Here is a 23,729-nt window from a genome sequence, read left to right on the forward strand (position 1 = left end):
GCTGGAGAGAGAGAGGAGAGATTCATTGATTTTTCAGCTTTACAGATTACATTAAAAGAGCTTCCACCAGTTAATGCTGTTATTCTGTTTTTTCTTATTGAAAACAATTTCCCATCACATATAAACACCATAAATGTATCTCTTCAAAACTTGAAAAATACTTTTCTTAACTGTGTCCTCAGACCAAAAGTCATTCACCTCTGCTCACAAACAGGTCACACACAACCTCACCTATATGACCTGATAATCATTTTTCACTTTGACTTCCTGGATCAACATTTTTAACAGAAAAACATTTTAATTTTAAATATTACACATGTGAACACAGGTTGCAAATGTAACCTATAAGAGGTGAAATAAGGAGAACATCTAGCTCTATAGTTTTATACTAAATATGTTTGACCTTATCTCTGGTTTTACTTGGCCTATCATCATCAAACAAAAACTGTCATGGAGTTGCTATTTATGGACTCTGCTTTGTTTTTAAGTTGTGACCTCATGGAGAGGTCATGACTTCAAAAGGTTAAAAGGCTGGGTAATAACCTCAAATACTTGTGCAGAATGGGAAGTCCATGCATTTTTTTTTCTTTGGGACTGTTTGTATCAGTGGACATTTGCGCCTTTAGGTGTGAAATTGACTTAAAGGTGCAATACAGATTCAGAACTATAATATTGCAGTAACTATTTACTTTATTAAGATTTTGCACACGCGCAGATGGCACTAGGGATGGGATTGAGGGTGAAAATGTTCTCCGGGGGAGTATGCCCCCGGATCCCCCTACTTTGTTTGGGTCCCCCCATCATAGTCTCAGAAAATCTTGTGGGAAACACTGGTCCTAAAGGGTTGACATGTAATGGTAATGGAAGGAGAGAGATGTTTTTGGGTCCTTCATTGAGTCAGCTTCAAGTCAGTAAATTGGTTGGTTTGCACTGGGAATTTCATGTACAAACTTTGTTAATATGTTGGTTGTTGTTTACACTACAGTTTATTTTAAAATCTTTAAATAAAACATTTGGGTTAAGGCATGGAGTGGAAAAATAACTCATTGAGTTAAAATAATTTGCTGACAGCTTCGCCCCCCCATTAGCGCCATTAGCATCGGCACCGCTGAGAGCTGTGAGCAATCAATAAGTTCTGAATTCCAGGAACAGCCATTTAAACCGATTGGCCAGAATAAACGTTGGCATTGTACCTTTTTGCAAACCACAGATAACATTACATTTCTACATAACTTCCAACAATAAGACACACTAACTCTGGTCTCCCAATTCTATGTTCTGGTTTGGTTGGTCCCACAATCCACCTCCCCTCCTGAACACCCAGCGGTGGAACGACGGCTTTCAACATCATATTTATCATAATTTTTAGTAACTATTTGTTGTTGGATTTGGTCTTGTGGTTTGCTGACAATAAGAAAAATGTAGAATATTTTTTAGAATATTTTATTTTTTTATTCTCATATTGTATTGTTAAGGGCATATTTATGAATTAGTTATGCTGTGGAATTGAATTTCAAAATGTTCTTTCTGGCTTATTATCTGTAATTAGTGCATATTAATTATGTATTGCCAGAGGACAATTATGTCTAAACATGGGCCATAAACGTACTTTCATTTTTATCATGTCAAATGTAAAGATAAATGAATCATTCACTGCTGTTTATTCAATCTCTTTATTATTTATTGTGTTTCAGTAGAATAAGGTGGAATAAATACACAATGCAAACCATGCAAATTGGTTTTATCAACTGAATATTCAGAATATTGTTGATAAACAGGCCTAACTTTCAGCAAATGCACCGTATATGTTGACAGTGTGTGGGAGTACATCTTTGATCAGAGAGAGAGTGCAAATGTGTTTAAGGGAAATGACTGAATATATTCAGACATTTCTTTCTGCATGTACTGCACAATAGTCCGCGACCACTAAAGTACCTCTGATCCCATTACTTCCTCTCTTCCTCCCACCTGGTGATTTGAGGTGCTGATAAAAAAGCCCTGCTTGATGATTCATCTCTTTTTGCTCCAACCTGCTTCTGTTCATCCACATCTTTATTTCCAGTTGAGGGGTAACCAGACAGGGAACGTCTTTATCCCTTTTTTAAGTGTAATGTCAGAAGCCGCAGTGCGACACTCACTGTCAGAGAGCTTCCTCTCACAGGTTCCATTCCTATTTAGAGCCAGTTCATTCACCACAATAGACTTGTGGATCAACCCCAAGCAGAGTGTGATTAATTCCGAGCCACCGGACAGGGTGTCATCCTCTCTCTTTGTCCCATCAGTCATCTGATCCTCCTGGATGTTAATCACTTCTTGCGTCTCCCTTTGACCCAGCAGATGGTCCATTTTGGGGTCTAGGAGCCACAGTGAAACCCAATCAGAACCCGAGCAACCGGTTCTGCTTCCTTTGTCTTATTGACAATGAGATGTGTAGATGTAGCAGAGGGCGGACAGGGAGTGAGTTCTGTGTTGGTGCCAGTAGGGATGAAGATTAATGACACCGCCAGGCCTGTGTCTCCTGTTTAATAATGCTTATTCATCACTGTCGCTTCACGCCGTCGGCGCTGCACGCAGCAAACACGTACACAAAAATGAGAAAACACACACACACACACACACACACACACACTCTCCATAACCAGAATGAGAGATTATTTTTCCCACTTCATATTTGCCACCTACAGTTCATGCAAGTGTGTGTGCGTGTGTGTGTGCAACAAGATCTCCAACCTAAACGACAGAATAGACCGTTTGTCAGCACCACCCATAATGACTCATCTGAAATCTAAAAAAAAAGCTGCAGTTTCTGTAAATTTAGGCTACAAAACCATTGGGCCGAAGTTTAGGACAAAAACCTTCCTGGTTTGGCGTTATAAAAGACAGTTTAAACAGTAAATGTACGTAATTGCCGGAAGTGGAAGTAGTTACGAGGTTGACATAAGTATAAAGCATAAGCTACGTTAAAAGTCTTTTACTTTTGTTTTCACATGGGACATGAACCCCGTTCTCCTGGTGAGAGTCCGCCATTTAAACTCTGCATCACTTGCGGTAGCCTACAGAACGGAGCATTCTAAAAATAACGCATACCTCATGATACATACACGTATGGTTCGTGGTTGTAAAAAAGGGCTGTAGTTTCTGTGTATCCAGGCTACAAAATCACTGAACTAGGTTTTGAGCAAAAACCTGGTTAGGCGTTATAAAACACAAATTAAACAGTAAATAAATGTACGTAAATGGCGGAAGTGAAGTAGTTTGCGGGCAACGTGAGCCACGGAAGTTACATAACATTTGTTTGTGTGACATCCACCATTTAAACTCCGCATCACTGTTAATTATTACGACTAAGTCAGCAAGATGGTGGCGAAGGACAGTCCAAAACGTAAACATGAGTTGTATTGTTCTGCCTGTAGATGCCCTATATTGTGGGTGTGTGTGTGTTCATGTAAAGTCCCCAACTGTGTGTGCTCAAGAAAGTATTTCTTCTCATTGCAGTGATCTGGGTTTATGTCGATTTGCATACAATTCCACAAAACAAGCTTATCACAGGGACTTGTGGAGCATGTGTAAACATCTTTTATGTGATTTGAAAGCGCGGTGCACAACCATATGCCTCGCAGTCGAGATGAAAGGAGGCTAGAAATGAAGAGAAGGAACCGAATGAGGGAAAAATAAGGGACCTCTGGCCTTCTGCTGCTGTGCGAATGAAAGCCATTTTGTCTTCAGTGTGTCTGCTCTCTTCCTTTCCCTCTCGCTGAGTGTGTGTGTGTGTGTGTGTGTGTGTGTATTGCCCTCTTTCTCTATTGGCTTCCACTTTTCTTGCACAGACATTTCTCTTCCTAATGGAAAATAAAGACTGGAGAGTGGCCAAGATAGGGGCTCTGAATGAAAAACATGGAGTCAGTGACCTGAGGCCAAACCCTGTCCATCTAGGCCCCAAAGCCTGAATCAGCCCGTCTCCTCTGCTCTGCTGCCATCGATGCTGCCACATGGGTTAGAATATAGATGTTAAAAAAGATGTTGGGGAGAGGGTTTGGAGGGTTTCTCAGGCTGTAGGATTTCTTTGTTCTTTATTCTAAATGCAAACCCTGCTTCAATATCTGACAGCAACTTTCCGTCTTGCCTCCGTAGCTCTTCAGCTCTCCGTTGGGATTGGCTCTTGTCATGTTATCTCTTGGAAAAGTAGCTTTTATCAGTTTACCCAAAGTTTTTGCCACTGTTCAAAGATAGGAGCTGAATAAAATTACCATGGAGCCACTGAGATTTCAATCAATAAAAGTGCTCACAGTTATAAAAATGTTGTGCTGTGGAGTTGACAGCATGATCGATTCCAAGTATCCACAGCAAATCTGCAAACTTATCTCAAGCTGAATGAAAGAGTTGAAACCCTGACTTTAAGCTATGTTTTAAAAGTAATTTGCAAAAGTCGGTCTTATTTGCAGTCTCGGCTGCAGCTCACCACTACATGTTTTCTGATAAGATTCCTCTGATTAAAGCAGCTTTATGTGCAGAAATCTTGACCTGATTGGATTATAGTCACAGTTTCTTCATAATCTCCGCTATCCTCCTTAACATCTTTGTCCACCCAGCTTCCAGCATTTTAGCACACTGCCCTCCGAACCTGGCTAACTCGCCCACCACACCGTCATTGTCCAGATTTGGCCAGCGGTCGCAGCATGTAATGGCTGAGAGGGTTAGCCTGTGCTTAGCCCACACATCCAGCTTATCTCCGACTGCAGGGACGGAATGAAACAAAAGGCTGAATAAGGGATTTGGCGCTAGCAATACCGCGGCTAACGATTCCCCCACTAGCATACACGCTTTTCCGCATTTTCAATCACGTGTAGTTGTATTTCTTAGCAGCACAGCAGAGTTGTCCTTATTTGGCTCCACGGATGGAAATTATCCCAAACAGGACAGTCCAGTTTGTACAGTAGCTTCAAGCAAAACTGTCAGCTGTAAGCTTCCCAGGGGAGGATGAAAATTTAAATTGTTTGGAAAAAATATGGCTATTTACTTAGAAAAAGTGGGGGGGAAATTGCTCACTATTTAAAAACTTTCTTTTTTTGGAAGATAGGGAGACAGCAGAGGCAGAAAACCACCTGACTTTTAAAGGACATGAATTAAACATAAATATATGACTGATTAAGAGTCTCAATACAACCCGTTTATGTCCATCTTATGAACTGTTTAAATAGCAAAAATGGAGTTGAGCAAACCCTTTTTTCTTCTTTCTTTTATACTTTATTGCAGGACTTAATAGACATTTGTATTCGTTTTACATATCATGTTCTCCATTCTTGCAGCATTCTTGCTAATGTATATGTTTTATAATGCATAATTAATCATTCTAAACTTAGAATAAATAATAAGGTGAATAAATAATAATATGGTTTAAAAAAAGAGAGAAAAGTGAAAGGAAGAAAAAGAGTAAATTAGTGTAATGATGAACGTACATATACACTATTCCGGCTATCCTATAAATACATACCTACATATATCTACACACACACACACACACACACACTCACACAGTGGTGGAAAAAGTATTCAGATCCCTTACTTGACTAAAAGTACTAATAGCACACTGTATTAATGTATTATAACTGTATTAATAACTCCACTACAAGTAAAAGTCCTGCATTCAAAACTTACTGAAGTAAAAGTACAAAAGTATCAGCATAAAAATGTACTTAAAGTCTCAAAAGTAAAAGTACTCTTAATGCAGAATGGACCCACTCAGAATGTTTTAGAAATTATAAGTATACAGGTGCATCCCAATAAATTAGAATATCATAGAAAAGTTTATTTATGTAAGTAATTCAATTAAATAAGTGGAAATAACACATTATATAGATCCTTTACACACAAAATGAAACATGAAAAAAAAAAGACCAATTTTTAAAAAGTATGTTTAATATGGAAATGTTGGCCTCTGAAAGTTGGGTCAATCCATCTGCACTCAATTCTTGGTTGGGGATTTGACTTGAATTGAAGGTGTTTTCATTTGTAAAGATCTTAATTACTTAATATAGTGTTATGAGGCCTAATCTCTTTAGATTGATCATGTTTTTCATTTTATATCTTGACCTGAGAAGTGACTAATGTAGTGGAGTACAAAATTACAAAATTTGCCCTTAAAATGTAGTGGACATTCCAACACTATATAGGGAGGGGGAAAAACACCCTTAATGCACTTGAGCCCTTCTCCCCATGCACTATAGGGCCCAGGATGTCCAATATGTACCACATTTTATGTTACAAAAAAAAGAAAATGAATAAAAACAGAATATTTTGACAAAAAGACATAATTGAAATGTTTACTTTCTCCTCTGAAATTTTTTATTCTAATTCATCAATGAATACATTTGTTTAATATTAAGTAATGAAATGCACTTACCTTTGGATTATGTTGTGTTATATATTATGTTATTATATGTATTGTTACGGCCTGTGGTAGCTGCTCCAGCCAGCTGTCAGACGAAGGTGGGAACAAAGAGCCGATGCAGATCAGACGAAGCGTCCCTGCTGTGGATTTTAATGATGTTTGTGTGTGTGGGCTGTTTATGTGTAGAGATTAAACGTATGAAGCAAATCTGCATGAGTTAGCTGTGCATTGTGTGCTGTTCTGGCCTCCAACCAATCTGTGTTTAACATATTTTAGGGAGGAGACACGTAATGTGCATTACATTTTGTGTAATTGCTTTGGATGAGACTCTTTCACATGTAATACAAACCTCTTATCACACTCATCTCATAAAGACTGTAATTACCATTTAAGGTTAAATTGCGGACATGCTGCCCTCATTTGCATGTATGTAAATGGTATGGATTTTGTTTGAAGGAGGAGGTAATAGATTTTTTAACCCCATGTTAACGCAGGACTGTAACAAATGGGTGTTCAGTTTCTCCCCTCGACCTGCTGTCTGTGCCGTCAGCACAAACAATTAGGCTTCCTGTGGTCAGACATGATAGTAAAAGGCCTAATTACATTGTCTTCTTCTTATGCCAGCATTCAGCTCCGCCAATTGTTGGACAACAAAATTAGCCATCCAGTTCACCAAAGCTGTCTTGGGGAAATAATTATATGTGTGTTGGGGCCACAAGTCCGCTGTAAAGCTTCATGTTGGATATATGAAAGCTTTTTAATGTAAATATAGTTTCTTTAAATTCCATCCTCAGTCTTTCTCCCATGCTGAATTTATGAGATACTTACAATTGCCAAGAAGGGAATTCCACACAGTAGATTGTGGGAAACAGACTTCAGATGTGTTTTAAATACAGACTGTGCTGTGGTTCTCTCTTCAAACTTTTTCTTCTCTCCTGTCTCGCCTAATAAACAAAGCTGCCAAGCAACCCGGCATCCCACAGCTTCTCGTGTTTTTCTCTTTAATACAACTAACATACTTTGGATATGATTTTTTTTTTACTCAAACTCCAGATCTGAGTCAACCAGAACAAGTTGTACAAATAACCATGGACTTTGTTGAGGAAATATTGAGACAAAACAAATTGTTGAATGTGATCGTTGTTTTAATTGCATTCACAGTGCAGTCACAGGTTCTATTCTTTGCTTGTTTAAGAAATGCAGTAAAAGCATTGATTTGCAGGTCAAACCACAAGTCGAAGTCTAGAAAAGTGCAGATTAAGGCCACGTTTATACATAGAAGGGTATTTAGAGAAACTAATATTTCCCCCCCTCTGTTTTAAAAAAAGTAGGATAAAGCCATGCAAGCTAATCAGAATTCTCAGAATCAACAACAACGAATAACACGAGCGACTTCCTGTTCCTTTCAAAACAACTAGATAGAATGAGCGTGAGAACCTAAAACCCCGTTTCTCCCTTGACATGACAACACATAACCAGAGTTTTCCAAATTCTCCACTTTGCCCGGAGTTTTTAGAAATAATCGTTTTCTGTGATTAAAAACTGGGTTTTCGTGTAAATGAGAGGCAAAACCACATGGAAATATCTGCGTTTTCCCTTCGTGTAAATGGGGCCTAAATCAGGGCAAAGTTTAATGGGAAGGGGTTTAAATTGTTTTAGATTAGACATATTGTAGGACTGAAAATACATAAGAAAACATTATTTCTAAAGAATAATCCCTTTCCCATTCCTACCAGTTAATACCAAACAACCACATGAACTGCTGAAAACTCTAATTTGGCAGTAGTGATGAGCAACATTTACTTGGAAAAAAAGTTTTCTGCTTTAACCTATGATCTTATTTTAATTTTAATTTTATTTAACACAAAGTATAATGACATATAAGACATTACATGTCAACAAAAACAACAATAAAAAAAACAAGATAGTTTCAATAATAAGAGAATAAAAAAATAATAAAAAAGGCATATTAATGAATGTTGATAATAATATTTTATTATTACTGACATTTTGAATGCACTAATTTCTGGTTTTACTTCCAAAAAGGGATTCATTATTCTTCAGAGGGTTTTATTGGGATTAAAATATTTAACTACAGGCCTCAGGTTTACTTGGAAATTTGTTGTGATTATTTTATCATGGCTATACTTCTACATAAACTTAACATTTTTAACCAGTTCTGTTCAGTTTTAATCTGAAAATCACCAATTCACTTCCTTAACCCTTTATCGGGCGAAGAACCGTATTTCGTATCTTCAGCGGATATCCAAAATAAAAAATAAAAATATTTCGAGAAAAAAGTTGCACATTTACTTGATTAAAGTGGCAAATCTACAAGAAAAAAAGTTGCAGATTTAAGAGATTTAAAGTGGCAAATCTGTGTGGAAAAAAGTCACAGATTTATGAGAAAAAAAGCTTTTTTTCTTGCAGATTCACCACTTTGAATCTCATAAATCTGCGCATTTTTTCTTGTAGATTTGCCACTTTAATCTCGTAAATTTATTTCTCAAAATATTATCCCCATCCCCCGGGTCCCTATGTTTTTTTTTTTTTTTTTTTACACATTCTGGCAGTATGTAATATCCTCCAATATTCTCTAGGGTTGAAATTTGGAATTTGCAAGTATTTCAATGAGCGCCCTATTAAGAGTTAATGGGAATTCCGAGGTCACAGTCTTTGTCTTTCTAGATCAAGGCGTCTACTAAATGTATTGCATTGACTGATATTAAGGGTTTTTAGTTTTTAGTTGGACAGCAATTCAATCTTACGAGCTGTTTCAGCTCGAGTCCGGACTGACTCCATGTTTTCCTCTGACCTTTCTGGAAGTTCTTTAATGACGTGAAGCTCCTATCCTGCCACGTACGGATCTCCCTCAACCTGGGAATGTTTTGCGGTGCTTTGACATTTAACCTTTGCTTACATCTGCTCTGGTGTACCGGCTGCCAAATCTGCTGATATCATTGATTTTTGTGTCACTCCCAAAGCTCAGTATATTCACTTTTGGTCACTTAGACGTCCCTCTCAAAAGATCTCAATGAGCACTTTCCCTTGACATGTAAAGTGGCTCCTGAACTTTGTGCCTTTCTGTTCTTTTCTGCTCTGCTCAAAGTTTGCTGACTGTGCTGGTATGATTATCTCTAAAGGTAAAGTGAAGAGGATGCAGTTGTGCTTGCTGTGTCAGCTGAGATAGCAAGCTGCTCAAAACAAACTTGGTGAGCTCAGAATGCCATAATTCACTGCATTCCTCTTTATTATACAGTAGGCAGAAATACAAAATATCTGAATCCTTCTATGCAGTTTTATAAGGTATGTTTGTATGTGACATTTTTTGCCTTATTATGACTCGTAAATAAAAGTTTTTCATTACATTTTTATTCACATAGTGTAGACTTTTTTTTTGGCAGCTCTGAAGCAGTGAAAAAATGTCCATTTTCAGTCTAACTGAAATCACAAAAGTTCCTTTTTGTTGCAGCCAAAAATCCTTCTATCATATGGATTTTTACTTATTTTATGAAAAGAAGAAAAAGGTGTCAGATAGAAATGCTCATGTGGTGGAAAAAGCACTGAGATCCTTTACCTAAATAAAAGCACTAATACTCGATAAAGTCCTGCATTCAAAACTTACTTCAGTAAAAACAAAAAAAGTTTCAGCATCAGAATATACTAAAAGTATCAAAAGTAAAAGTACTCCTTATGCAACCAACTCAGGTTGTTTTAAATATTCTAAATATATTATATTGTTATTATTGATGCATTTATCAATGCAGCAGAGATTCAATTCATTTAAAAAAAAGTCTAATGTAACCAAATACATCATGTTTTTATGTTAAATCTTGACATGAAGAGTAACTAAAGCTGGCAGTTAAATGTGGTGGAGTGAAAGTATAAAGTTACATAAAATGGAAATACTAAAGTAAAGTACATTTACCTCAAATCTGTACTTATGTAGCTACAGTACTTGCATGAATGTACTTAGTTATATTCCACCACTGGTCAAAGCCTGTGTGGACAGGTCAGTGTGATAAGGTGCATTTTGCACCAGGAGGCTGTTGGTTTAGTTGCTTGCTTACGAGGCTAAAATGCAACACAATGTATAATTTCTTAAAGTCTCATTATAGAGCCAACATGTGCTGTATCTCTTCCCAGTGGGGCCATCAGTGATCTTAAAAACGTTCCTCCTCCCTCCTTCGACTCAACCGTCAATTCAAAAGGTGGAAATAACAAATTATGTAGACCCAATACACACAGAATGAAACATTTCATGTCTTAATTTATTTAGTTTCTTCTAATTATAACGATATTGGCTTACATTTTTGAAGACCTAAAATTCAGTGTCTCAAAATTTTTTTTTAAAAAGTATGTTTAATATGGAAATGTTGGCCTCTGAGAAGTAAAACTTGGTTTGGGCTATTTGACTTGAACTACTTATTCAATGTTTTGTATTGATGCATTTATGTAAGCAGTGTATTAATTTGTAAAGACCTTAATTACTTAATTTAGTGTCATGAGGCCTCCTCACTTTAGATTGATCATGATTTTCATTTTACATCTTGACCTGAAAAGTAACTAATGTAGTGGAGTACAAAATTACAAAATTTGCCCTTAAAATGTAGTGGACTAGAAGTATGAAGTTACATAAAATGGAAATACTCATTAATGTACATGTACCTCAAAATTGTTCTTGAGTAAATGTACTCAGTTACATTACATTCCAACACTATATGGGGAGGGGGAAAACACCCTTAATGCACTTGAGCCCTGCTCCACATGCACTATAGGGCCCAGGATGTCAAATATGTACCTAATTTTATGTTACAAAAAAAGGAAAAGAACCATCCTCTGTTTCTGTTTCTTCAGTAAATAAAGAGTCACCTTGTAAAAGATGGTGTCAGGTACAGCAGGTTGTTAAAATTTACCCTGACTGTATTTATATTTACACTACACTTAGACTTTGTGTCTTTACAGGAACAGGTGTTTACACTCTTTTGTTTCGCATCCGGAGCCAGGAGGCTAATGTCCTTCCTCTATCTACTACGACTGCTGCGCTGCTGTTTATAGATGGATGACAAAAAAGTCTCTTAAAGATGCATAAATTAGATCCAGTCACACTTTTGTATAACTTTTTTTTTTTTTTTTTAAATAGCTTTTGTACTGTAGATTTTGTATTGTGGCATCCGGACATGACCTCAGCATCTGCAGATATAGGTGCAAACATAAAGATATAAAAATATCTAGGCAGCACTTCTGAAGAGGTTTAATATTTATTTCCCTTTATTAGACACGAGAACTTCATGATGACTTTGTGAAGATATTAAATCCTAGTAGGTCAAAGTATTTGTTTTATAAGATATGCGCTTGATTTTCATTGTAAAGCATTTTTTTTATTGTTTTGGTACAATTACATTTTTTTTAACATTTTGAAAAAAATTCTTTCAGTCACAGAAATGCATGTTGTTGTTTTTTTTTTTTAACCATGATCCCATTTCTATGTCATAATATAAGTTGGCATTATTGTATTTTTAGTTAATTGTTTTTATAAATGTTTTATTCCAAACTATACTACATGTTAAGTGACAAACTTAAAATTTTACAACACTATTTTATGACATTTTTTATGGCATACTATATTGTGAATTGTTTATAAAAGTTTGCTTTATTTGTTTTTTCCGTCACAAAAGATCATCAGTGCAACTGAAAGAACTTTAAAGACTGTTTTCCCCACAATGTTATAAAATTAGCAATAACTACAATAACCACAGTTTTTTCTCCTACCTGGCCCCAATCCTCTTCTATCATCATTCATTTGAGTCTAAATGTATTTATTATTCACACCAATCACAAAACAGGAGAGTTTCTTATCAGGCAGATCTACCTCAAGTGAAGGAGACATATACATCAAATACTCAGGGCTATCATCGACTAAAGAAATCCTTTTTTGACAGAGACTCATACAACTTTGCCAACTAATTAGTTGAGTTTCTTCTCAAAGAAACATGCAAAGGCAGCACTTTAAATTTGTGTAGCATTTTATTGAAAATGTTTTGGCTGTAAACTGTACACTACATGTCCCAGGTGAAGCTGACAGGGAAGTCACTCATCCTCTCTGTGAAAACTCTGTCGAAATACTCATTCTGGGCCACTGTGAAGTGGTTCTTCCAGTCACCTGCCACACCTATAAGGAACACACACACACACACACACACACACAGAGAGAGAGAGAGAGAGAGAGAGAGAGAGAAACAGTTAGATCAACCATTAAAGCTTTGTGCTATATCTTCCTGTCAACAAGATGTTGTCTGGAAACAAACCTTTGCGCATGGTAATCTTTGTGTAGCGTTCATTTGCAACTAAGTCCTTGTAGTTTGCCTTGGGGTTCTTCTTCATGTTTTTAAAGATAGAACTCTCCACAACATCACTGATGGCTTCATCCGTCAAATCTTTTTCTAGAAAAGCACAAAGCTTCACAACTTCTGCTCTGAGGTCCTGTCAAGAACAAATGTAGAAAAACATGTGATATATTCTTACAGGTACATTATTATAATGTAGAGGGTTATTATTGTGCATAAAGCCCCAACAGAGGCAGTTCTATTCCCTCTGGCTGTTATCCCTTACTTATAAATGCTAATTTGGGAGGTTGAAAAAAAAAAGTGATACCCTGCACAGTTTTTGAAAATTCATATCAGGCAATAACCTTTTAATATTTATTATTCATTAGGAAGTTTGTTATAGTTCAAGGAAACAGTACACTAATATATATATATATTTATTTATGATTTCCAACCTTCAACATGTCCTCGTACATGACGAAATGGATATTCATCTGGTCTTTTTCACTGTAAAATTCTCTCACATGTTCAAACCACGAGCCCCAGGGAACTGTTGACAAACAGGAAAAATTCAGTTACACTATTGCAGTTAAAATGGCATTTTCTATACTATTAATATAACACATGAACCTACCTTTGCCTTCAACGAAGTCCTGAAAGAAATGGTCAAAGCTCTTTGGTGGTTCCATCAAGGATAAACCTTGGGAAAAGTGATAGTAGGACACCAGGACGTCTTTTGGGTTCCTCATCACATACACAACCTGAGAAGAAGCAAATAAAAGAGGTTACTTCTCCGTTTGGAAGTTTAGTATCTGTTTATGGGAAAACAGGCCTGTCAAGTTTGGATTACTGTTAAAGCAGCGTGAATCAGTAACTGTAGAGGCTTCGCAAACAGTCAATGATGAGGCGTCTACATACTGGCTGCAACTAAACTGAGACAACTCAGACGTACTTACAGACCCAATTAATTTTTTCCCTCAAGATGTTTGGATGTTTGAGTTACCTTGGCTCCCTTTGTCTGCACTCCATGGGGCAACATGTAAGGGGGGAGGTGTGTGCGGCAAAGCCGGGGATCTGGCCTTTCTCGACGACAGCTGGAGCTGGTGTCTCCCTCCAGCATGGGGCAACGCTCCCTATTGGTGCCATCTTCCACCTGGTCAGGATGTGCAGCATCCACGATCTTCAGAAGAATCTGCTGCATCCATGTGGTGCCTTCACAAGGAACAGAATAGACGATTAATGCTACAAGATGTGGAATTGTTTGCTTTCCTCTAAACAGTCAACAGCATTAAATAATGTTTCCCATTAATTATTAAGGAAATGATTAGAAACACATAAACATGAAAATATTATCTTGATTAACTGTTACTGACCTGATTTTGGGTATGAAGCCAGATAGATATCAGTTGGTCGGACATCCAAATCTAGGAGATCATCAAGGTCTTTGGGATTTAACCCCTCCTTTATGAAAAAGAACTTCCCGTTGTGTCTAAACAGGTAAGGGTTAAGTAAGTCCAGAGAATCCATCACGGTTAGCTCTGAGGGAGAGATGACGTACTGATCCTTCGAAAAAAGATGTGAGTATGGATGTAACCAGAGGAGGGTTTATGTAGTCAGTCCCGTTAGAGAACCTACACTGGTCATCATGTAAAACTGTTTGCTGTATAGCCTGAAGTCATTTGTTGTCAAATATTTGACAAATGGACCCAATAGTGTGTGCTATGTATATATAGATAGGGAGTGAGTCAGAAACACTACATACATTCCTTTAGTTTATTTATGGTAATCTTTATTTGAAGTATGTTACAGTTTGAGCACTTCATTTCTTTTGAGCAATGATGTTGGGAATGATGCATTTCTACAAATGTATGCCCCGATGAACCTGGATAAACTCAGACTGAAGGCAAATAAATGAAATGTGCGTTTCTGTGTGCAGAAGTGTTGTCTTTATTGTGCAACACCACATCTTCTGTAGAAACTCGTGTTCACTTCTGCTCACATCCTTTTCATTCCACTTTTGTTATCACTTTTTGAAGCGAGGCTGTTTGACATGCATTAGATGGTGCTGACCATTTACACTCTATCAAAATAAAAGCTCGGGCCCATCTATCCACAAATGCTGCTGTTATGGATATAATATAGATAGATCTGTCTGCCCCAGTTGCTATGAATTGAAGCAATTTTCTGATCCTGTTGTGCCAAAAGCTTGCAGCATACAAAAGTGTTTTTTCTTTTCTTTTTCGAAAAAGTTTACTACAGTTTCTTGCCACAACATTTATATTGATAGATCTGGTGGTGTAAGACGGAAGATGGTTTCCTACATGTGTATTAGTACGATATCCAGTGCTTCACAAATTTATTAGACCACTGGTTTATGCCACAGCTGTCCTAAATGAACAGCATTTTAAATGACCAAAATCATATTTTTTTTTGTTTCTGTAATGGTTAATATAGCAGTATGTAGAAGCTCTTTAACCTTTTTTAATGCTAAAATATAATTATTATTGTTATCCATGACTTTTCAAATTTACTGTTTAAAAAACCCCCATAGAAATAGTAAAGCACATTATTATTTTTGATTAAGATGAAATTATAGTTATTTATTTGCATTCCTGAACAGAAACATGAGTTTTAGTGGTTGAATGTTCTGCTTGATTCATTTCTGACTTCTCAGAGAAGCCCAGTGAGCCGGCTAAAATCTGGATAATAAAAGGTGAATTCAGTTTGTCATCTGTCAAATAAATAATAGCATTTTTAGTTTAAAACAAGATTTCCAAAATATTTGTTTTCTCATTTTTATGGCAGGTGGTCTAATAAGTTTATTAAGATATATATATATATATATATATATATATATATATATATATATATAAACACACACACACACAATGTTACAAACAAGAACTCTCTGGGAAGGCTAACCCTGGCCTTTGATGCTGTCAGTATCTGATTAAAAATATGTGAATGTGATCACTTAAGATATCAAAGGGAAACATCAGGCCATGAAAAACAAAAAGACATTTCGAGCAGTGCATTGGTCTCTTCTCTTTTTCTCATGATTTAATAACTCTTTTAGGCCTTTACATTGTACTTATTAATCATCACAATTGTATAGTCTACAAACAGTCACTAAATACCATTATCACAGCACTAGCCCCTTGAGATTAGACATGGCCTCTGTGGATCCATCACCTCCGTGTCCTCCGTCTTCCTGCCCCTGTGTCGAGCCTTCTCTTATTTCTATTAAATGCTTCGATGGGAGTTACAAGCCACTCAATCATTTCCTTCCCCTTTGATCGAAGGCGGTAGGAGGAAAAAAATATCTCTTATTGTGCTAGGACTCTGGGGTGAAGAGGCTGGGCCCTTGGGGGTCAGCTGCTAGCTCACACAGATATTACATCATGTTTATCTAGGAGGCGGTACAGGCTCATTCCTGGGCCATATGTGCCAGTGTCCTGCAGGACAGCTTTGATCTTGACTACCTACTGCCCTGCTGCTTCCCCAGGGTCAGATACAAGTGAAGGCCATAACTTCTTCTAGATTAAAGCTGCTAAACCCCCTTCACAAGGGGCCAGAGATGCTATTGGCTGCCCTTTGACCTTTGACCTGTCCCATGAGGACTGAAAAAAAAGAAAACCCCTGTTAACCATAGCTGTGGAGGGACGAGCAGCTGCATGGCTTTGAAGCAAAGGGTGATATGAAAGTATCAAGCCAGCATGAGACCTGTTTCTGTTTTCATCCCTCTCTTTCCTCCTCTCTCCGACCATTCCTCGCTGTCAAGGTGATGTTGCCGGGCAACAGCCAAAAGGAAATAGGATTCGGCATGGCAAGGTCAAGACTGAATGCCTCACATCTCTTTCACACACACACAACTCTGGCAGCGAACCTTGAGCTAGATGCAGCAAATCCCCTGAAATCCTCCTTGACTTTTTATTTTCATCTGATTCAGAGCCTGCTGACTCTTTGCCCTGCCTCTATCCGTCTCAGACATTGAGTTTCTCCAGCCACTTGTAATAAAGCTGGGGGGTGGGGGGTAATGTGCCAGGACACCATCTTGGTGTCACCTTGTGGAGGTGTGGAGGGTTTACAGTGCTGACCTTGAGTGGTGTCATGCTTTGATAGATTTGTTTGCAAAACGCTAAGATGCAAAAAAGATAGTTCATGGAGGTCATTAGCCGAGTTTCCTTTCAAGTCTAAGCGAATTTTAAAGCTACATTTTTTAAATGTTGCATTAAAGAAAATGCAAATTAGGTAAATTTGCATCAACTGTTTTAGAGTGAATAAACAAAGCTGCATAAACGTACTTTGGTCAGAAGATGGCAGTTTAATGTATTGCTGTAGGCTAATCTGTCAGTAAACAGGAGATGAAGTAGAGAAAAAATAACAACAAAAAAGAGGATGCTAAGAGGACAACTGTAGCCACCCAAGAAAATGAAGAGAATTCTTCAGGAATCATGTATTTTGGGCCTTTTTTTTTTAATTGTTACATGTTGTATTAATTAGTTGTACTTATCCTGCAGTTTTGTCTCACTCATGGTTTTTATATTTCACTCTTTTTTCTGTCATTTTGTGTAAATAAGCTGTAACATGCTTTAAACGTTAAATGCATCTTGTTGCTTCTCGATTAACAAATGTGCAGAAGAAGCTATTGGCAGCAGATGTTAACTCCCCCCCACATGGCGTTTTGCTGAATCATGAACATCCCTGGTCTCAGTACCCTTCAAGGTAAAAGTCTTTCAGAGAAGCAACAGTCTGTTCCTTTCCTCATCCACTGAACTTAGCAAAGCAGCCCCTAGCTCACAATACATAGGAAAAGTTTCACTGCCTGTGCTTCCAAAGTAGTTCTGAAAAATTGTAGCCAACCAAATTTTGATCTCTTAACAATCAGTCTTGGTTTCTAATGTCAACTTTGATGTTGCTGCAAAATGGCACCTGCTATCTTTTGATGTCGCACCCGAAAGTGAACCAGAAAATGCAAGTAAAATCTATTCCAGATGGGCGAGAGCTTGTAGCATTGGCTACTTTGCATGTACACAAAATAAACTCAAACCATTTTATTCTTTAATCATCCAGAAACAGTTTCTGCGAGTGAGCAGATAGAGTTTAATTTTGCGCAAAGAAGATTAAAAAACAAACAAACATGCATAGCTGTTGATGAAGAGCAAGCCTGTGACATTTCAAAAGCCAACTCTTTCAACTTGAAGCTGTTGTGATTTTTTTTTCTTGGCAGATATTTAATTTGTCTGTCAGGTATGCAGGGAGAGGAGCGGAGCAGGAGGGAGAGCAGGAGGCCTCATGGGCATCAGGCAGGAGGGTAAACAAGCTTCAAAGCCCCAGCAGAAGCCTCAGACTTGACCCGGGGTGAAGCACGACTCATTAGTTACATGCCAGGCAGCATCTGGAGTAATCACACCCAACACCATGGACTATATCACTCTGAACTCTGCACACGAAAGCAACATGCTAAAAGGGCGTAACATTTAGGGATAATGTGCTTTATAAACGGATAGAAAACCCCTCCAAAAAAGGTCTTTAAGTTCATGAAGAAAGAGAAATTTTAATAAAAGTTTAAAATCCCTTTCTCATGTGTGAACTCTCCTAGTCTCGCTGTCCTCAGGAGTAAGAATCAAATGGAGCAACAAAATACAGTACCATCTCTATATATTTTTTTTTATTTCACTCATAAAAAGGTTGAATGGGATTTCCTTGCTGATGCATGCAACTAAAAGCACTTCTGCAAGATGACAACACAGCATTTCTCCAAATTCTTTTTTCATATTTTAAATAAGATTTGTGTCCGGAGCAAATTCGATACATTTCCGCTTTTATTGAAGCCGTTTGCTTCCCGGGAACAACCTCCATTCTCCACACAGATCAGATAAACCTGGTTGTACAGTATACCCGAGGCACTTGCACAGAAATCCATCAACGTATTCTCTTATCTTCAGAGGAGATCATTGATTTATTACAGGCGGAGAATACTGTCCTTGTCAAAGCGCACTAACCCATCCTGCTATCAATTTGATCATGTAATGACAAAAAACACTGATGAAAACCTCAAAAGGTGTTGTCGCGTGTCCGCCTCCTGCCAGAGACCTCACGGCTGAGACCATCATTCCATCCGATGACTTCGCTGGCCGTCCGATGATGGATAACCGGGTGGCAGCTGTTTCAGGAAGTAGCCCATTGATAACAGTCCCAGAGGAGCCCCCTGATTGGAGTTCATCATCCCTCCCCCTTTCCTACCAGCCCATCCATCACTGGCTGAAATTGGAAGCTGCCCTTGACTGTCAGTGACCAAGTGTTGATGGAATAGGTGCTGATGAGATGCACTGATTTGAGTGCTGCGTGGTATCCTAAGAAAGCACACAGATGCACACAATTTAGATTTGAAGTGAGCCTCGGCTAAACCAGGGGTGTCAAACTGGTGCATGAAAGGGCCGATGCGGCTGCAGATATTTGTTTCTACCACGCAGGATCAACACCTGAAACAAAAAAATCAACCGTGTGACAGTCCAGTTGATTGAATGAGTTGAGTCAGGTGTGCTCCTGCAGCCACATGGACCCTATCATGCATCAGTTTGACACCCCTGGTTTAGCTGATGCTCTTTGTCATAGCTGTCCCTCAGACACTTTGACAAAATGTGTCACACTGGGAGAGAGAAGGGTGAAACACACTGGATACATCATGCGGCGTTTCCTCACATGCTCCGGATGTGCAGCACACTAAAAACAAGTTGAGCTGCTTTTCTGGAGCTGTGGGGAACCTGATGTGGTGCAGCGCATCATGACCGCCTGTGAGTGGACAAATGAAACACTAGGGGCAGGCGTTAGATGGATTGGTCCAGCGTCAACAGTGATGCAACTAGAATGAGAGGCAAAGCTCTTAATATATCAATCAATGTTTGTTCCAACCTTCACCTTTAGTGTGGTGATGACTTTTAAGCTCACAGGTGCTGTTGGTTTATAGGGTAGCTGAGCTCAGCCTTTTATTGGAATTCTGATATTAACAAGAAATCAATTCTATATATATATATATATATATTTTTTTTTTTTTTGAACAACATGTTTATTAATGTTCCAGGCTTTACATATTCAAACACATTCATAGAATTTTCCTCATACAAAAAATAAAATAAAGCCTTTAAGTTCTTTGGATCCATATCCAGGTAAAAGAGATGAAAAACAGAGAAAAAAATAAAGACAAAAAATAAATAATAAATAACAAGAACAGAGAACCTATCGGCAAAGGTGATTACATATTCGTATGACAGTGTCAAAAATCTAAAAATTGAGTAGATGGTTAGATACACAGTCAACATATGGATACTTATTCATAAGCAAAATTAAGTAGAGATATCGTGGTGACAGTTACATAGATGATGAAATGAGATGAAATGAGGTCATAACAAGAACAAAAACACACCCTTTTTCTTTAGAGGATCTGGGCCTGTAGGAGCCTCTATAGCACTTAATCGCCTAGGTGCCCTGTAATGTTGGTCCAAAGTAAGTGATTAGTGGGTTCCATCTCTTTTTAAATAAGACCATGTCTAGGTTGAGCATTGCCGTTATTTTTTTCCATTGTGTACACCTTGATAAGTCGTTCTTTCCATTGATCAACAGTCGGGGGTGATGGTTTACAACAAGACATAGTTATCATCTTTTTCGCCACCATTATGAGAATTCTAAGTAAATACATTCTTTCTTTACATAAAAAATCGAAGGGAAGCACTCCAAGAACAAAGATCAGCGGGTCACTCTTTATATTAATTTTTAAAATGTTGGAAAGTTCCACTCGTATCCCCTCCCAGAACATTTTCAGTTTAGGACAATCCCAGAAAATATGTGTGTGATCTCCAACTTGTCCACATTGTCTCCAGCAACGATTTGTCTTTGTTTTGTCAAATTTGGAAATGATAAATGGAGTTTTGAAAAAACGAAGATTCACTTTCCATATGAATTCTTTCCATGTGGGGCTGTTAGTCAATTTGTGTCCATTCTCACACACTTGTTCCCAGGTTTGGTCTTCAGTCACAACATTCATTTCTAGTTCCCACTTTTCCTTTACTCCAAGAGAGCCCCCCATTACAAACATCTGTAGTAATTTATATAAACGCGAAACAATTTTTTTACCGTCCTTTTTCTTTATAATCTCAATGAAGAAATGTTCTAAGTCGGAAGGTTGTAATATAAGAGATTGCCATTCTTTATGTGAAGTCAAATAGCTTCTCAACTGCAAAAACCTATAGAAATCTGTGGACACCAAACCAAATTTTTCCTGTAAATGATTAAATGACTTAAGGGTTTCACCATCAAATAAATCATCAATTAGAATAAGGCCCATATTTTCCCATTCTTTAAATCTTGAGTCAAAATATCTAGGTTTAAAATCTATTATCTCTGAGATTTTCATTGCCCTAGATATAGACTGTGGTGCATTCATTTTTTTTCTTACAGAATTTAAAACCTTGCGTGTACACTTCATCCAGATATTTGTAATCTTATTTTTTGTCCATATCTCATTTGAGCAAAACGGTAGTACTTGTAGTGAAACTCCAGGACATGAGTTTTGCTCTAAGGATAGCCATGTTGTTTCCTCATTTTGTTTTAACCATTCTACTGCCCCGTGTAATTGTGCAGCCCAGTAATATAGTTTTAAATTTGGTACATTTAGGCCACCGCGTGTTTTACTACTAGTCAAGTGTGTAAAATTAATTCTGGGTTTCTTTTTTTGCCAAATAAAAGAAGAAATCATTTTTTGTAACTTTTTAAATTTTGTTGCTGAAATCCAAATAGGGAGGGACAGAAACAAATATAGCAGTCTGGGTAGAATTCTATATATATTTTTAATGGGATAGTTGAAACGGCCTTGACTCCTACTTAAAATTTCAGTTTAACTAAGTTATGGGTTCTTTACCCTATTTGTAGTGCATTTCACCACACAGCAAGCAGCTTTTAGACATTTTCTGTTGGTTATTTGCTAACAAGCAGAATTAACAAGGTGGCTCCTTCTGTCAATACAAAGTCAATGGACAGTTTCTCCTCCGTTGAGGGCGGGGCTTAAATGCTGTCTCTGTCTTTGCTGTATTCAATTGCGCTTTACCCAAGTAAGTTATCCAAATGAAACAACACTGACTATTTTTTAAACTGAAAGGGAACTGGGGCCTAGTCTCCCTGAGTGGACCATCGACACCAACAGATCACCAGCTCCAGAAAGCGGCCAAGCACCGACCTGAAGGAGCACAGAGCAGGACAGCCAACATGCAGATGTTTGATTAGCAAGTCGGAGGTGCAAGGCTTCATCAAGAGGTGTATGACAGCCGGTGGCTCAGTTGGTAGAGCGTTCGCCCATTGATCAGAATGGCAGCCTACATGTCGACGTATCCTTGGGCAAGATATTGAACCCCAAATGGCTCCAGATGCTGTGTTCATCGGTGTGTGAATGGATTCCCTATGGTGGCAGGGGGCACCAGTGTGCCCTGGTAGCCTCGGTCACCAGTTTGCTTATATAGCGCTTTGGATAAAAGCGATATATAAGTGCACTCCATTTACCATTTACCATGGGCACACAGCCGCATCATGCAGGCTGTGGCTCAGTTGGTAGAGTGGCCTACTGATCAGAAGGTCGGTGGTTGGATCCCTGACCATGGGAGCCTACATGTCGAAGTATCCTTGAGCAAGATACTGAACCCCAAATGGCTTCCGATGCTGCATACATCAGTGATTGAATGAATTCCCAATGGTGGCAGGAGTGTATGTGTGAATGGGGGAAAGAGTGCAGTCTGTAGTGTAAAGCGATTTGAGTGGTCACAAAGTGACTAGAAAAGTGTACATAAGTACAAGTCCATTTACCATTTACAATTCTACAATGTCATTTAGCAGACACTTTTATCCAAAGCGACGTACAAATGAGAGTAATACAACACAAGCAAGGATGAAGTCAACAAACATAGCAAGAGTTAGTGCCGTGGGTTAAGTTCGAGTCCATTAGGACACAAGTGCTTTATAGGTCGCAAGATTTACCATTTACTATGCCCACAGCCTGGCCGAGGTGCTGGTGGAGGGAGATCACAGGGGTCACTAGAGACATGGACTCAACAGAATGTAAACGACATCTAGACAGGAATCTGTGCCAGGGACGGCAGTGGTGGAGAAGGAACCTGCTGGGTCCTGTGATGGGAAACTTCAGCATGAAACGGGCCATGAAGAAAGCAATAAGAGGCTGGTGTTGGCTGGGTGGAGGCACACAGTACCAACCATTATGGTATTGCTGGATACTACGCCATGAAAGCTCTGAAGGAAAACATGATTGGCATTGTCATTCACCAACATGTCCCATTCGTGGTTCCCACACGTGGTAAAGAGTGCACTTTGGGTACCAACCCCATCAGCGTGGCAGCTCCTGCTAAAGACGGAGACAGCTTTGTTGTGGTTACGCTCACATCAGCCATTGCTCTTGGAAAGGGGGAGCTGCATGAGCGATGTGGAGACCCCATCCCTGAGACCTGCTGTCCATCCAGAGAGGCCTGCTGACCCTAGTGCTCCTGTTTTGACTGCTGGAGATCCGGGGAGGATGAACATGAAGAGGTGTGAGGAGATGCAGCATCCCCTACAATATCAACGTTTTCAACTACATGAACAATGTGCAAAGAGAGTCGGAGCCATCCCCCTACTGCCATGTGACAATCTGGTCTCCAATTAGTTGATCAAGTCAAGATTGTCATCTATGAAAATCTTCTGTTCATCTTGAAAGTTCACATTGAGCATGACTGGAGAATGCAACTTTTTTTTTTTCACACACATGTTGACAATCACATTTTATTCATTGTATCTTCTTTCTTCAGGTATTTTAATATTTTCAAACTTATGTTTTAGTAAAAACATTCATAATAACTATGAAATTTGTGACTAGGAAGATATATTTTTCTTTCCTTCAAAGGGACTGCTTGTTTTTTTGTGTCTCGAGATACTGCCACCAAATATAAAAAAAATATCTTCAAGATGCTGTGTCTCTG

General features: G+C 38.4%; 1 protein-coding gene and 1 pseudogene across 1 annotated transcript; one reads left to right on the forward strand and one right to left on the reverse strand.

The window, feature by feature from the left end:
- Positions 1-12,447: 12,447 nt before the first annotated feature.
- On the reverse strand, positions 12,448-14,250 carry LOC131980999 (amine sulfotransferase-like). The gene is made up of 6 exons (XM_059345295.1): positions 14,088-14,250; positions 13,718-13,926; positions 13,349-13,475; positions 13,170-13,264; positions 12,697-12,871; positions 12,448-12,560 (listed from the first exon to the last, which is right to left on the reverse strand). Exons 1-6 carry the CDS (start codon positions 14,239-14,241, stop codon positions 12,448-12,450), a joined length of 873 nt encoding a protein of 290 aa, XP_059201278.1. The 5' UTR covers positions 14,242-14,250.
- Positions 14,251-16,537: 2,287 nt separating this feature from the next.
- Positions 16,538-23,247, forward strand: LOC131981000 (ureidoglycolate dehydrogenase (NAD(+))-like; annotated as a pseudogene).
- Positions 23,248-23,729: the final 482 nt, after the last annotated feature.

Source organism: Centropristis striata, chromosome 11, assembly GCF_030273125.1.
Source record: "Centropristis striata isolate RG_2023a ecotype Rhode Island chromosome 11, C.striata_1.0, whole genome shotgun sequence".
NCBI classification, from domain to species: Eukaryota; Metazoa; Chordata; class Actinopteri; order Perciformes; family Serranidae; genus Centropristis; species Centropristis striata.

Coding starts and splice junctions, on each gene's coding strand:
- LOC131980999 (XM_059345295.1), bottom strand. CDS start 14,241: ATGGATTCTCTGGACTTACTTAACCCTTACCTGTTTAGACACAACGGG. Junction 13,927..14,087: donor GGCTTCATACCCAAAATCAG/GTCAGTAACAGT, acceptor TTCCTTGTGAAG/GCACCACATGGATGCAGCAG. Junction 12,872..13,169: donor TGTACGAGGACATGTTGAAG/GTTGGAAATCAT, acceptor TGTTCTTGACAG/GACCTCAGAGCAGAAGTTGT.